Raw genomic sequence first — 13,345 nt, 5'->3', positions numbered from 1 at the left:
GTGTGCAAAACTAATATTTTTTGTTATAGGACATATCAAAATTACGCGCCACATCAATCCCATTGGAGAATACTTACCACTTGCTACAATATCTGCATACAAATATGACTAATGAGTCGAACGAAAATAAATTTATCTACGAACTTATTGAAGGCTTAAAGTTATTTCTATGATCTGTGACTGAAGAAAGTAAATTCAGTTAAAGTATAGTTTTGCCTTCTATTCGTTTTCCAATTTTAATCCAATACATGAAATATATCTTCGGTATTTTTTTTTTAAAGACCTGAGAAGTATGTTATAAACCATTGATATCGTGTAGCTAGGTAGATCAATCGAAGAAAGACGTTGTATATTGCAATATAATACAGTTTATTTATGATTTTGGTTACTATAAATAATAAATTTGGACAGTAGAAAAGATTTTGGTAATTGTGGAAATAGATGTCAAAAGCAAGAAGCACGAAGGTATAAGGTTGCTGGCGGAGACCAAACTCAACTCCGTTATCGACCTTATCAGTAGAGCTGTGGAAAAAGGGGTTATTAGTGATTATGAATTTAGCTTAATTATGCAGGAAAAGCAACCCTATATGCTGCTCAAGGAGCAAATACGTCAGAGAACCAGAAAAATCGTAGAGTCGCTTAATGAACGAGAGAGACAGCAGCTAGTCGAGAAGGGACGCGAGGAGGGCGTACAGCACTTGGGACGTCGTAGTCCACTAAGAGTGGAGGGATTAGACCGATTGTAGGCTTCGCAGTCACGTGGAACAAAGTGATTTATGTGTGCGGCTTTTATTATGCTGCAAAAGGCCATATTAAGGCTTTTGGAGTGCTGTACGTGTTATTGAAGGTGTTATAACGCCATGACGCAATGGAAAACGACTTGGACACATCGCAGTCTATTAAGAGGGAAGAGATTAGATTGATCGTAACCTGTGCAGGCACGTGGAACAACCTGATTTACGTGTAAGGCCTTTATTAGGCTGCAAATGGCCATATTAAAGCCTGTGGAGGGCTGTACCCGTAGTTGACGGTGTTATACCGCCATGACGCAATGGAAAACGACTTGGGACGTCGTAGTCCATTAGGGGTGGAGGGATTAGACCGATCGTAACCTGCGCAGGCACGTGGAACAACGTGATTTATGTGCTGGGCTTTTATTAAACTGCAAAAAGCCACATTACAGCCTTTAGAGACCTGTACACCTGGTTGACGGTGTTATAACCCAATGACGCATTCGCAAACAACTTGGGACGTCGTAGTGGATTGCGAGTGGAAGGATTAGACCAATGATAACCTGCACAGGCACGTGAAACAACGTGATTTATGTGTATGGCCTTTATTAGGCTCCAAAAGACCATATTACAGCCTTCAGAGACCAGCACACATGGTTGACGGTGTTATAAAGCCATTGCGCAATGGGAAAAAACTTCGGACGTCTTAGTCTATTGAGAGTGGAAGGATTAGACCAATGGTAACCTGCGCAGGCACCTGGAACAACGTGATATATGTGCACGCCCTTTATTAATCTGGAAAAGGCCATATTACAGCCTTTAGAGACCTGTACACCTGGTTGACGGTGTTATGAGGGCATGAGGCAATGGGAAACAACTTGGGACGTCGAACTCCATTAAGATTGGAAAGATTAGACCAATGGTAACATGCACAGACACGTGGAACAACGTGATTTATGTGTACTGCCTTTAATAGGCTGCAAAATGCCATATTACAGCCTTTAGAGACCAGTAAACATGGTTGACGGTGTTATAGGGCCATTGCACAATGGGAAGCAACTTGGGACGTCGTAGTCCATTGCAAGTGGTAGAATTAGACCAATGGTAACCTGCGCAGGCACGTGGAACAACGTGATTTATGTGTACTGCCTTTATTAGGCTGCAAAAGGCCATATTACAGCCTTTAGAGACCAGTACACATGGTTGACGGTGTTATAACGGCATGACGCAATGGAAAACAACTTGGGACGTCGTAGTCCATTAGGAGTGGAGAGATCGGACCGATAGTAACCAAAAGGCCATAATAAAGCTTGTGGAGTGCTGTACGTGTAATTTAAGGTGTTATAACGCCATGACGCAATGGAAAACGACTTGGGACGTCATAGTCCATTAAGAGGGGAGAGATTAGAGCGATCATAAGCTTCGCAGGCACGTGGAACAAAGTGATTGATGTGCACGGCTTTTATTAAACTGCCAAAGGGCATATTACAACCTTTAGAGATTTGTACACCTGGTTGACGGTGTTATAGCGCCATGACGCATTGGGAAACAACTTCGGACGTCGTAGTCCATTGTGAGTGGAAGGATTAGACCAATGTGAAGCTGCACAGACACGTTGAACAACGTGATTTACGTGTGAGGCCTTTATTTGCCTGCAAAAGACCATATTACAGCCTTTAGAGGCCTGTACGTGTAATTGAAGGTGTTATAAGGGTAAAAGGCAATAGAAAACGACTTGGGACGTCGCAGTCCATTAAGAGTGGAAGGATTAGCCTGATCGAAACCTGCGCAGACATGTGCAACAACGTGATTTATGTGTACGGCTTTTATTAGGTTGCAAAAGGCCATATTAAAGCTTGTGGAGTGTTGTACGTGTAATTTAAGTTGTTATGACGCCATGACGTGATTGAAAACGACTTGGGACGTCGTAGTCCATTAAGACGGGAGAGATTAGACCGATCGTAGGCTGCGCAGGCACGTGGAACAACGTGATTTACGTGTGATGCCTTTATTTGGCTGCAAAAGACAATATTACAGACTTTAGAGGCCTATACGTGTAATTGATGGTGTTATAAGGGTAAGGGGCAATAGAAAAGAACTTGGGACGTCGTAGTCCACTAAGAGTGGAGGGATTAGACCGATTGTAGGCTTCGCAGGCACGTGGAACAACCTGATTTTCGTGTAAGGCCTTTATTAGGCTGCAAATGGCCATATTAAAGCCCGTGGAGGGCTGTACCCGTAGTTGACGGTCTTATAACGCCATGACGCAATAGGAAACGACTTGGGACGTCGTAGTCCGTTACGAGAGGAGAGATTAGACCGATCGCAACCTGCGCAGGCACGTGGAACAACGTAATTTATGTGTACGGCCTTTATTAGGCCGCAAAAGGCCATATTAAAGCCTGTGCAGGGCTGTACCCGTAGTTGACGGTGTTATAACGCCATGACGCAATGGAAAACAACTTGGGACGTCGTAGTCCATTAGGAGTGGAGAGATCGGACCGATAGTAACCAAAAGGCCATAATAAAGCTTGTGGAGTGTTGTACGTGTAATTTAAGTTGTTATGACGCCATGACGTGATTGAAAACGACTTGGGACGTCGTAGTCCATTAAGACGGGAGAGATTAGACCGATCGTAAGCTGCGCAGGCACGTGGAACAACGTGATTTACGTGTGATGCCTTTATTTGGCTGCAAAAGACAATATTACAGACTTTAGAGGCCTGTACGTGTAATTGAAGGTGTTATAAGGGTAAGGGGCAATAGAAAAGAACTTGGGACGTCGTAGTCCACTAAGAGTGGAGGGATTAGACCGATTGTAGGCTTCGCAGTCACGTGGAACAAAGTGATTTATGTGTGCGGCTTTTATTATGCTGCAAAAGGCCATATTAAGGCTTTTGGAGTGCTGTACGTGTAATTGAAGGTGTTATAACGCCATGACGCAATGGAAAACGACTTGGACACATCGCAGTCTATTAAGAGGGAAGAGATTAGATTGATCGTAACCTGTGCAGGCACGTGGAACAACCTGATTTACGTGTAAGGCCTTTATTAGGCTGCAAATGGCCATATTAAAGCCTGTGGAGGGCTGTACCCGTAGTTGACGGTGTTATACCGCCATGACGCAATGGAAAACGACTTGGGACGTCGTAGTCCATTAGGGGTGGAGGGATTAGACCGATCGTAACCTGCGCAGGCACGTGGAACAACGTGATTTATGTGCTGGGCTTTTATTAAACTGCAAAAAGCCACATTACAGCCTTTAGAGACCTGTACACCTGGTTGACGGTGTTATAACCCAATGACGCATTCGCAAACAACTTGGGACGTCGTAGTGGATTGCGAGTGGAAGGATTAGACCAATGATAACCTGCACAGGCACGTGAAACAACGTGATTTATGTGTATGGCCTTTATTAGGCTCCAAAAGACCATATTACAGCCTTCAGAGACCAGCACACATGGTTGACGGTGTTATAAAGCCATTGCGCAATGGGAAAAAACTTCGGACGTCTTAGTCTATTGAGAGTGGAAGGATTAGACCAATGGTAACCTGCGCAGGCACCTGGAACAACGTGATATATGTGCACGCCCTTTATTAATCTGGAAAAGGCCATATTACAGCCTTTAGAGACCTGTACACCTGGTTGACGGTGTTATGAGGGCATGAGGCAATGGGAAACAACTTGGGACGTCGAACTCCATTAAGATTGGAAAGATTAGACCAATGGTAACATGCACAGACACGTGGAACAACGTGATTTATGTGTACTGCCTTTAATAGGCTGCAAAATGCCATATTACAGCCTTTAGAGACCAGTAAACATGGTTGACGGTGTTATAGGGCCATTGCACAATGGGAAGCAACTTGGGACGTCGTAGTCCATTGCAAGTGGTAGAATTAGACCAATGGTAACCTGCGCAGGCACGTGGAACAACGTGATTTATGTGTACTGCCTTTATTAGGCTGCAAAAGGCCATATTACAGCCTTTAGAGACCAGTACACATGGTTGACGGTGTTATAACGGCATGACGCAATGGAAAACAACTTGGGACGTCGTAGTCCATTAGGAGTGGAGAGATCGGACCGATAGTAACCAAAAGGCCATAATAAAGCTTGTGGAGTGCTGTACGTGTAATTTAAGGTGTTATAACGCCATGACGCAATGGAAAACGACTTGGGACGTCATAGTCCATTAAGAGGGGAGAGATTAGAGCGATCATAAGCTTCGCAGGCACGTGGAACAAAGTGATTGATGTGCACGGCTTTTATTAAACTGCCAAAGGGCATATTACAACCTTTAGAGATTTGTACACCTGGTTGACGGTGTTATAGCGCCATGACGCATTGGGAAACAACTTCGGACGTCGTAGTCCATTGTGAGTGGAAGGATTAGACCAATGTGAAGCTGCACAGACACGTTGAACAACGTGATTTACGTGTGAGGCCTTTATTTGCCTGCAAAAGACCATATTACAGCCTTTAGAGGCCTGTACGTGTAATTGAAGGTGTTATAAGGGTAAAAGGCAATAGAAAACGACTTGGGACGTCGCAGTCCATTAAGAGTGGAAGGATTAGCCTGATCGAAACCTGCGCAGACATGTGCAACAACGTGATTTATGTGTACGGCTTTTATTAGGTTGCAAAAGGCCATATTAAAGCTTGTGGAGTGTTGTACGTGTAATTTAAGTTGTTATGACGCCATGACGTGATTGAAAACGACTTGGGACGTCGTAGTCCATTAAGACGGGAGAGATTAGACCGATCGTAGGCTGCGCAGGCACGTGGAACAACGTGATTTACGTGTGATGCCTTTATTTGGCTGCAAAAGACAATATTACAGACTTTAGAGGCCTATACGTGTAATTGATGGTGTTATAAGGGTAAGGGGCAATAGAAAAGAACTTGGGACGTCGTAGTCCACTAAGAGTGGAGGGATTAGACCGATTGTAGGCTTCGCAGGCACGTGGAACAACCTGATTTTCGTGTAAGGCCTTTATTAGGCTGCAAATGGCCATATTAAAGCCCGTGGAGGGCTGTACCCGTAGTTGACGGTCTTATAACGCCATGACGCAATAGGAAACGACTTGGGACGTCGTAGTCCGTTACGAGAGGAGAGATTAGACCGATCGCAACCTGCGCAGGCACGTGGAACAACGTAATTTATGTGTACGGCCTTTATTAGGCCGCAAAAGGCCATATTAAAGCCTGTGCAGGGCTGTACCCGTAGTTGACGGTGTTATAACGCCATGACGCAATGGAAAACAACTTGGGACGTCGTAGTCCATTAGGAGTGGAGAGATCGGACCGATAGTAACCAAAAGGCCATAATAAAGCTTGTGGAGTGTTGTACGTGTAATTTAAGTTGTTATGACGCCATGACGTGATTGAAAACGACTTGGGACGTCGTAGTCCATTAAGACGGGAGAGATTAGACCGATCGTAAGCTGCGCAGGCACGTGGAACAACGTGATTTACGTGTGATGCCTTTATTTGGCTGCAAAAGACAATATTACAGACTTTAGAGGCCTGTACGTGTAATTGAAGGTGTTATAAGGGTAAGGGGCAATAGAAAAGAACTTGGGACGTCGTAGTCCACTAAGAGTGGAGGGATTAGACCGATTGTAGGCTTCGCAGTCACGTGGAACAAAGTGATTTATGTGTGCGGCTTTTTTTATGCTGCAAAAGGCCATATTAAGGCTTTTGGAGTGCTGTACGTGTAATTGAAGGTGTTATAACGCCATGACGCAATGGAAAACGACTTGGACACATCGCAGTCCATTAAGAGGGAAGAGATTAGATTGATCGTAACCTGCGCAGGCACGTGGAACAACCTGATTTACGTGTAAGGCCTTTATTAGGCTGCAAATGGCCATATTAAAGCCTGTGGAGGGCTGTACCCGTAGTTGACGGTGTTATACCGCCATGACGCAATGGAAAACGACTTGGGACGTCGTAGTCCATTAGGGGTGGAGGGATTAGACCGATCGTAACCTGCGCAGGCACGTGGAACAACGTGATTTATGTGCTGGGCTTTTATTAAACTGCAAAAAGCCACATTACAGCCTTTAGAGACCTGTACACCTGGTTGACGGTGTTATAACCCAATGACGCATTCGCAAACAACTTGGGACGTTGTAGTGGATTGCAAGTGGAAGGATTAGACCAATGATAACCTGCACAGGCACGTAAAACAACGTGATTTATGTGTGACGCGTTTATTTGGCTACAAAAGGCCATATTACAGCCTGTAGAGGTCTGTACGTTTAATTGAAGGTGTTGTAAGAATAAGGGGCAATGGAAAACGACTTGGGAAGTCGTAGTCCATTGAGAATGGAAGGATTACACCAATGGTAACCTGCGCAGGCACGTGGAACATCGTGATTTATGTGTACGGCCTTTATTACGCTGCAAAAGGCCATATTACAGACTTTAGAGACCAGTACACATGGTTGACGGTGTTATAACGCCATGACGCAATGGAAAGCAACTTAGTACGTCACAGTCCGTTAAGAGTGGAGGGATTAGACCGATTTTAAACTGCACAGGCACATGGAACAAATTGATTTATGTGCACGGCCTTTATTACACTGCAAACGGCCATATTAAAGCTTGTGGAGTGCTTTACGTGTAATTGAAAGTGTTATATGGCCATGACGCAATGGAAAACAACTTCAGACGTTGTAATCCATTAAGAGGGGAGAGATTAGACCGATGGCAACCTGCGCAGGCACGTGGAACAACGTGATTTATGTGTACGGCCTTTATTAGGCTGCAAAAGGCCATATTACAGCCTTTACAGGCCTGTACTCGTAGTTGACAGTGTTATAACGCCATGACGCAGTGGAACACAACTTGGTGCGTCCTAGTCCATTAAAAGTGGAGGCATTAGACCGATCGTAGACTGCGCAGGCACGTGGAACAACATGATTTATGTGTACGGCCTTTATTAGGCTGCAAACGGCCATATTAAAGCTTGTGGAGTGCTGTACGTGTAATTGAAAGTGTTATATGGCCATGACGCAATGGAAAACGACTTCAGACGTTGTAGTCCATTAAGAGGGGAGAGATTAGACCGATGGCAACCTGCGCAGGCACGTGGAACAACGTGATTTATGTGTATGGCCTTTATTAGGCTCCAAAAAGGCCATATTACAGCCTTCAGAGACCTGTACACATGGTTGACGGTGTTATAAAGCCATTGCGCAATGGGAAACAACTTGGGAAGTCGTAGTCCATTGAGAGTGGAAGGATTAGACCAACGGTAACCTGCACAGGCACGTGGAACAACGTGATTTACGCGTAAGTACTTTATTAGGCTGCAAAAGGACATATTATAGCCTTTAGAGGCCTGTAACCGTATTTGACGGTGTTATACCGCCATGTGGCAATGAAAAACGACTTGGGACGTCGCAGTCCATTGGGGTGGAGGGATTAAACCGATCGTAACCTGTGCAGGCACGTGGAACAACGTGATTTATGTGCACGACCTTTATTAGGCTGCAAAAGGCCATATTACAGCCTTCCGAGACCAGTACCAGTAGTTTACGGTGTTATAACACCATGACGCAATGGGAAACAACTTGGGACGTCGTAGTCCGTTGAGAGTGGAAGGATTACACCAATGGTAACCTGCACAGGCACGTGGAACAACGTGATTTATGTGTACTGCCTTTATTAGGCTGCAAAAGGCCATATTACAGCCTTTAGACACCAGTACACATGGTTGACGGTGTTATAAAGCTATTGCACAACGGGAAAGAACTTGGGACGTCCTAGTCCATTGAGAGTGGAAGGATTAGACCAATGGTAACCTGCGCTGGCACGTGGAACAACGTGATTTATGTGTACGGCCTTTATTAGGCTGCAAAAGACCATATTAAAGCTTGTGGAGTGCTGTACATGTAATTGAAGGTGTTATAACGCCATGACGCAATGGGAAACAACTTGGGATGTCGTAGCCCATTGAAAGTGGAAGGATTAGACCAATGGTAACCTGCACAGGCACGTGGAACAACGTGATTTATGTGTACGGCCTTTATTAGGCTGCAAAAGGCCATATTACAGCCTTTACAGGCCTGTACCCGTAGTTGACAGTGTTATAACGCCATGACGCAGTGGAACACAACTTGGTGCGTCCTAGTCCATTAAAAGTGGAGGCATTAGACCGATCGTAGAATGCGCAGGCACGTGGAACAACATGATTTATGTGTACGGCCTTTATTAGGCTGCAAACGGCCATATTAAAGCTTGTGGAGTGCTGTACGTGTAATTGAAAGTGTTATATGGCCATGACGCAATGGAAAACGACTTCAGACGTTGTAGTCCATTAAGAGGGGAGAGATTAGACCGATGGCAACCTGCGCAGGCACGTGGAACAACGTGATTTATGTGTATGGCCTTTATTAGGCTCCAAAAAGGCTATATTACAGCCTTCAGAGACCTGTACACATGGTTAACGGTGTTATAAAGCCATTGCGCAATGGGAAACAACTTGGGAAGTCGTAGTCCATTGAGAGTGGAATGATTATACCAATGGTAACCTGTGTAGGCACGTGGAACCACGTGATATACGTGTAAGGCCTTTATTAGGCTACAAGAGCCCATATTACAGTCTTTAAAGGCCTTTACCCGTAGTTGACGGTGTTATAAGGCCATCATGCATTTGAAAACGACTTGGGACGCCATAGTCCATTGAGAGTGAAAAGATTAGACCAATGGTAACCTGCGCAAGCACGTGCAACCACGTGATATGCGTGTAAGGCCTTTATTAGGCTGCAAGAGGCCATATTACAGCTTTGAGAGGCCTTTATCTGTAGTCGACGGTGTTATAACGCCATGGCGCAATGGAAAACCACTTGGGACGTCATAGTCCAATGAGAGTGGAGGGATTAGACCGATTGTAACTCGCCCAGGCACGTGGAAGAACGCGACTTGTGTGTAAAACCTTTATTAGGCTGCAAAATGCCATAGTTCAGCCTTTAGAGACCTGTACACTTAGTTGACGGTTTATAAAGCCGTGGGAATGGAGGGATTAGTGCGCTCGTAACTTGCGCAGGTACGTGGAAAAACGCGATTATTGTTTCCGACCTTTATTAGGCTACAAGAGGCCATGTTACAGCCTTTAAAGGCCTGTACCCGTAGTTGACGGTGTTATAAAGTCATGGCGCAATGGAAAACAACTTGGGACGTCGTTGTCCATTGAGAGTGGAAAGATTAGACCAATGGTAACCTGCACAGGCACGTGGAACAACTTGATTTATGTGTACGGCCTTTATTAGGCTGCAAAATGCCATATTACAGGCTTCAGAGACCAGCACACATGGTTGACGGTGTTATAAAGCCATTGCGCAATGGGAAAAAACTTCGGACGTCCTAGTCTATTGAAAGTGGAAGGATTAGACCAATGGGAACCTGTGCAGGCACGTGGAACAACGTGATATATGTGCACGCCCTTTATTAATCTGCAAAAGGCCATATTACAGCCTTTAGAGACCTGTACACCTGGTTGACGGTGTTATGAGGGCATGGGGCAATGGGAAACAACTTGGGACGTCGAACTCCATTGAGATTGGAAAGATTAGACCAATGGTAACATGCACAGACACGTGGAACAACGTGATTTATGTGTACTGCCTTTAATAGGCTGCAAAATGCCATATTACAGCCTTTCGAGACCAGTACACATGGTTGACGGTGTTATAGGGCCATTGCACAATGGGAAGCAACTTGGGACGTCGTAGTCCATTGCAAGTGGTAGGATTAGACCAATGGTAACCTGCGCAGGCACGTGGAACAACGTGATTTATGTGTACTGCCTTTATTAGGCTGCAAAAGGCCATATTACAGCCTTTAGAGACCAGTACACATGGTTGACGGTGTTATAACGGCATGACGCAATGGAAAACAACTTGGGACGTCGTAGTCCATTAGGAGTGGAGAGATCGGACCGATAGTAACCAAAAGGCCATAATAAAGCTTGTGGAGTGCTGTACGTGTAATTTAAGGTGTTATAACGCCATGACGCAATGGAAAACGACTTGGGACGTCATAGTCCATTAAGAGGGGAGAGATTAGAGCGATCATAAGCTTCGCAGGCACGTGGAACAAAGTGATTGATGTGCACGGCTTTTATTAAACTGCCAAAGGGCATATTACAACCTTTAGAGATTTGTACACCTGGTTGACGGTGTTATAGCGCCATGACGCATTGGGAAACAACTTCGGACGTCGTAGTCCATTGTGAGTGGAAGGATTAGACCAATGTGAAGCTGCACAGACACGTTGAACAACGTGATTTACGTGTGAGGCCTTTATTTGCCTGCAAAAGACCATATTACAGCCTTTAGAGGCCTGTACGTGTAATTGAAGGTGTTATAAGGGTAAAAGGCAATAGAAAACGACTTGGGACGTCGCAGTCCATTAAGAGTGGAAGGATTAGCCTGATCGAAACCTGCGCAGACATGTGCAACAACGTGATTTATGTGTACGGCTTTTATTAGGTTGCAAAAGGCCATATTAAAGCTTGTGGAGTGTTGTACGTGTAATTTAAGTTGTTATGACGCCATGACGTGATTGAAAACGACTTGGGACGTCGTAGTCCATTAAGACGGGAGAGATTAGACCGATCGTAGGCTGCGCAGGCACGTGGAACAACGTGATTTACGTGTGATGCCTTTATTTGGCTGCAAAAGACAATATTACAGACTTTAGAGGCCTATACGTGTAATTGATGGTGTTATAAGGGTAAGGGGCAATAGAAAAGAACTTGGGACGTCGTAGTCCACTAAGAGTGGAGGGATTAGACCGATTGTAGGCTTCGCAGGCACGTGGAACAACCTGATTTTCGTGTAAGGCCTTTATTAGGCTGCAAATGGCCATATTAAAGCCCGTGGAGGGCTGTACCCGTAGTTGACGGTCTTATAACGCCATGACGCAATAGGAAACGACTTGGGACGTCGTAGTCCGTTACGAGAGGAGAGATTAGACCGATCGCAACCTGCGCAGGCACGTGGAACAACGTAATTTATGTGTACGGCCTTTATTAGGCCGCAAAAGGCCATATTAAAGCCTGTGCAGGGCTGTACCCGTAGTTGACGGTGTTATAACGCCATGACGCAATGGAAAACAACTTGGGACGTCGTAGTCCATTAGGAGTGGAGAGATCGGACCGATAGTAACCAAAAGGCCATAATAAAGCTTGTGGAGTGTTGTACGTGTAATTTAAGTTGTTATGACGCCATGACGTGATTGAAAACGACTTGGGACGTCGTAGTCCATTAAGACGGGAGAGATTAGACCGATCGTAAGCTGCGCAGGCACGTGGAACAACGTGATTTACGTGTGATGCCTTTATTTGGCTGCAAAAGACAATATTACAGACTTTAGAGGCCTGTACGTGTAATTGAAGGTGTTATAAGGGTAAGGGGCAATAGAAAAGAACTTGGGACGTCGTAGTCCACTAAGAGTGGAGGGATTAGACCGATTGTAGGCTTCGCAGTCACGTGGAACAAAGTGATTTATGTGTGCGGCTTTTTTTATGCTGCAAAAGGCCATATTAAGGCTTTTGGAGTGCTGTACGTGTAATTGAAGGTGTTATAACGCCATGACGCAATGGAAAACGACTTGGACACATCGCAGTCCATTAAGAGGGAAGAGATTAGATTGATCGTAACCTGCGCAGGCACGTGGAACAACCTGATTTACGTGTAAGGCCTTTATTAGGCTGCAAATGGCCATATTAAAGCCTGTGGAGGGCTGTACCCGTAGTTGACGGTGTTATACCGCCATGACGCAATGGAAAACGACTTGGGACGTCGTAGTCCATTAGGGGTGGAGGGATTAGACCGATCGTAACCTGCGCAGGCACGTGGAACAACGTGATTTATGTGCTGGGCTTTTATTAAACTGCAAAAAGCCACATTACAGCCTTTAGAGACCTGTACACCTGGTTGACGGTGTTATAACCCAATGACGCATTCGCAAACAACTTGGGACGTTGTAGTGGATTGCAAGTGGAAGGATTAGACCAATGATAACCTGCACAGGCACGTAAAACAACGTGATTTATGTGTGACGCGTTTATTTGGCTACAAAAGGCCATATTACAGCCTGTAGAGGTCTGTACGTTTAATTGAAGGTGTTGTAAGAATAAGGGGCAATGGAAAACGACTTGGGAAGTCGTAGTCCATTGAGAATGGAAGGATTACACCAATGGTAACCTGCGCAGGCACGTGGAACATCGTGATTTATGTGTACGGCCTTTATTACGCTGCAAAAGGCCATATTACAGACTTTAGAGACCAGTACACATGGTTGACGGTGTTATAACGCCATGACGCAATGGAAAGCAACTTAGTACGTCACAGTCCGTTAAGAGTGGAGGGATTAGACCGATTTTAAACTGCACAGGCACATGGAACAAATTGATTTATGTGCACGGCCTTTATTACACTGCAAACGGCCATATTAAAGCTTGTGGAGTGCTTTACGTGTAATTGAAAGTGTTATATGGCCATGACGCAATGGAAAACAACTTCAGACGTTGTAATCCATTAAGAGGGGAGAGATTAGACCGATGGCAACCTGCGCAGGCACGTGGAACAACGTGATT

The 13,345-nt window shown here is 45.1% G+C and overlaps 1 protein-coding gene across 4 annotated transcripts in view; it reads left to right on the top strand.

Moving 5' to 3' along the window:
- LOC130657916 (rab3 GTPase-activating protein non-catalytic subunit-like) overlaps window positions 1-204 on the top strand; it is a 116,709-nt gene extending 116,505 nt beyond the window's left edge. For all 4 annotated transcript variants that reach the window (XM_057460900.1, XM_057460901.1, XM_057460902.1 and 1 more), the window contains one exon: window positions 30-204. In XM_057460900.1, coding sequence (XP_057316883.1) covers window positions 30-173 — 144 coding nt within the window. In that variant the 3' untranslated portion in view covers window positions 174-204. The remainder of the gene's footprint in view (window positions 1-29) is intronic.
- The last annotated feature ends 13,141 nt before the right edge of the window (window positions 205-13,345 follow it).

Source organism: Hydractinia symbiolongicarpus, chromosome 9 (assembly GCF_029227915.1).
Source record: "Hydractinia symbiolongicarpus strain clone_291-10 chromosome 9, HSymV2.1, whole genome shotgun sequence".
NCBI classification, from domain to species: domain Eukaryota; kingdom Metazoa; phylum Cnidaria; class Hydrozoa; order Anthoathecata; family Hydractiniidae; genus Hydractinia; species Hydractinia symbiolongicarpus.
The sequence above is the reverse complement of the archived record's forward strand: the minus strand, read 5'-3'. Positions and strand labels throughout refer to the sequence as shown.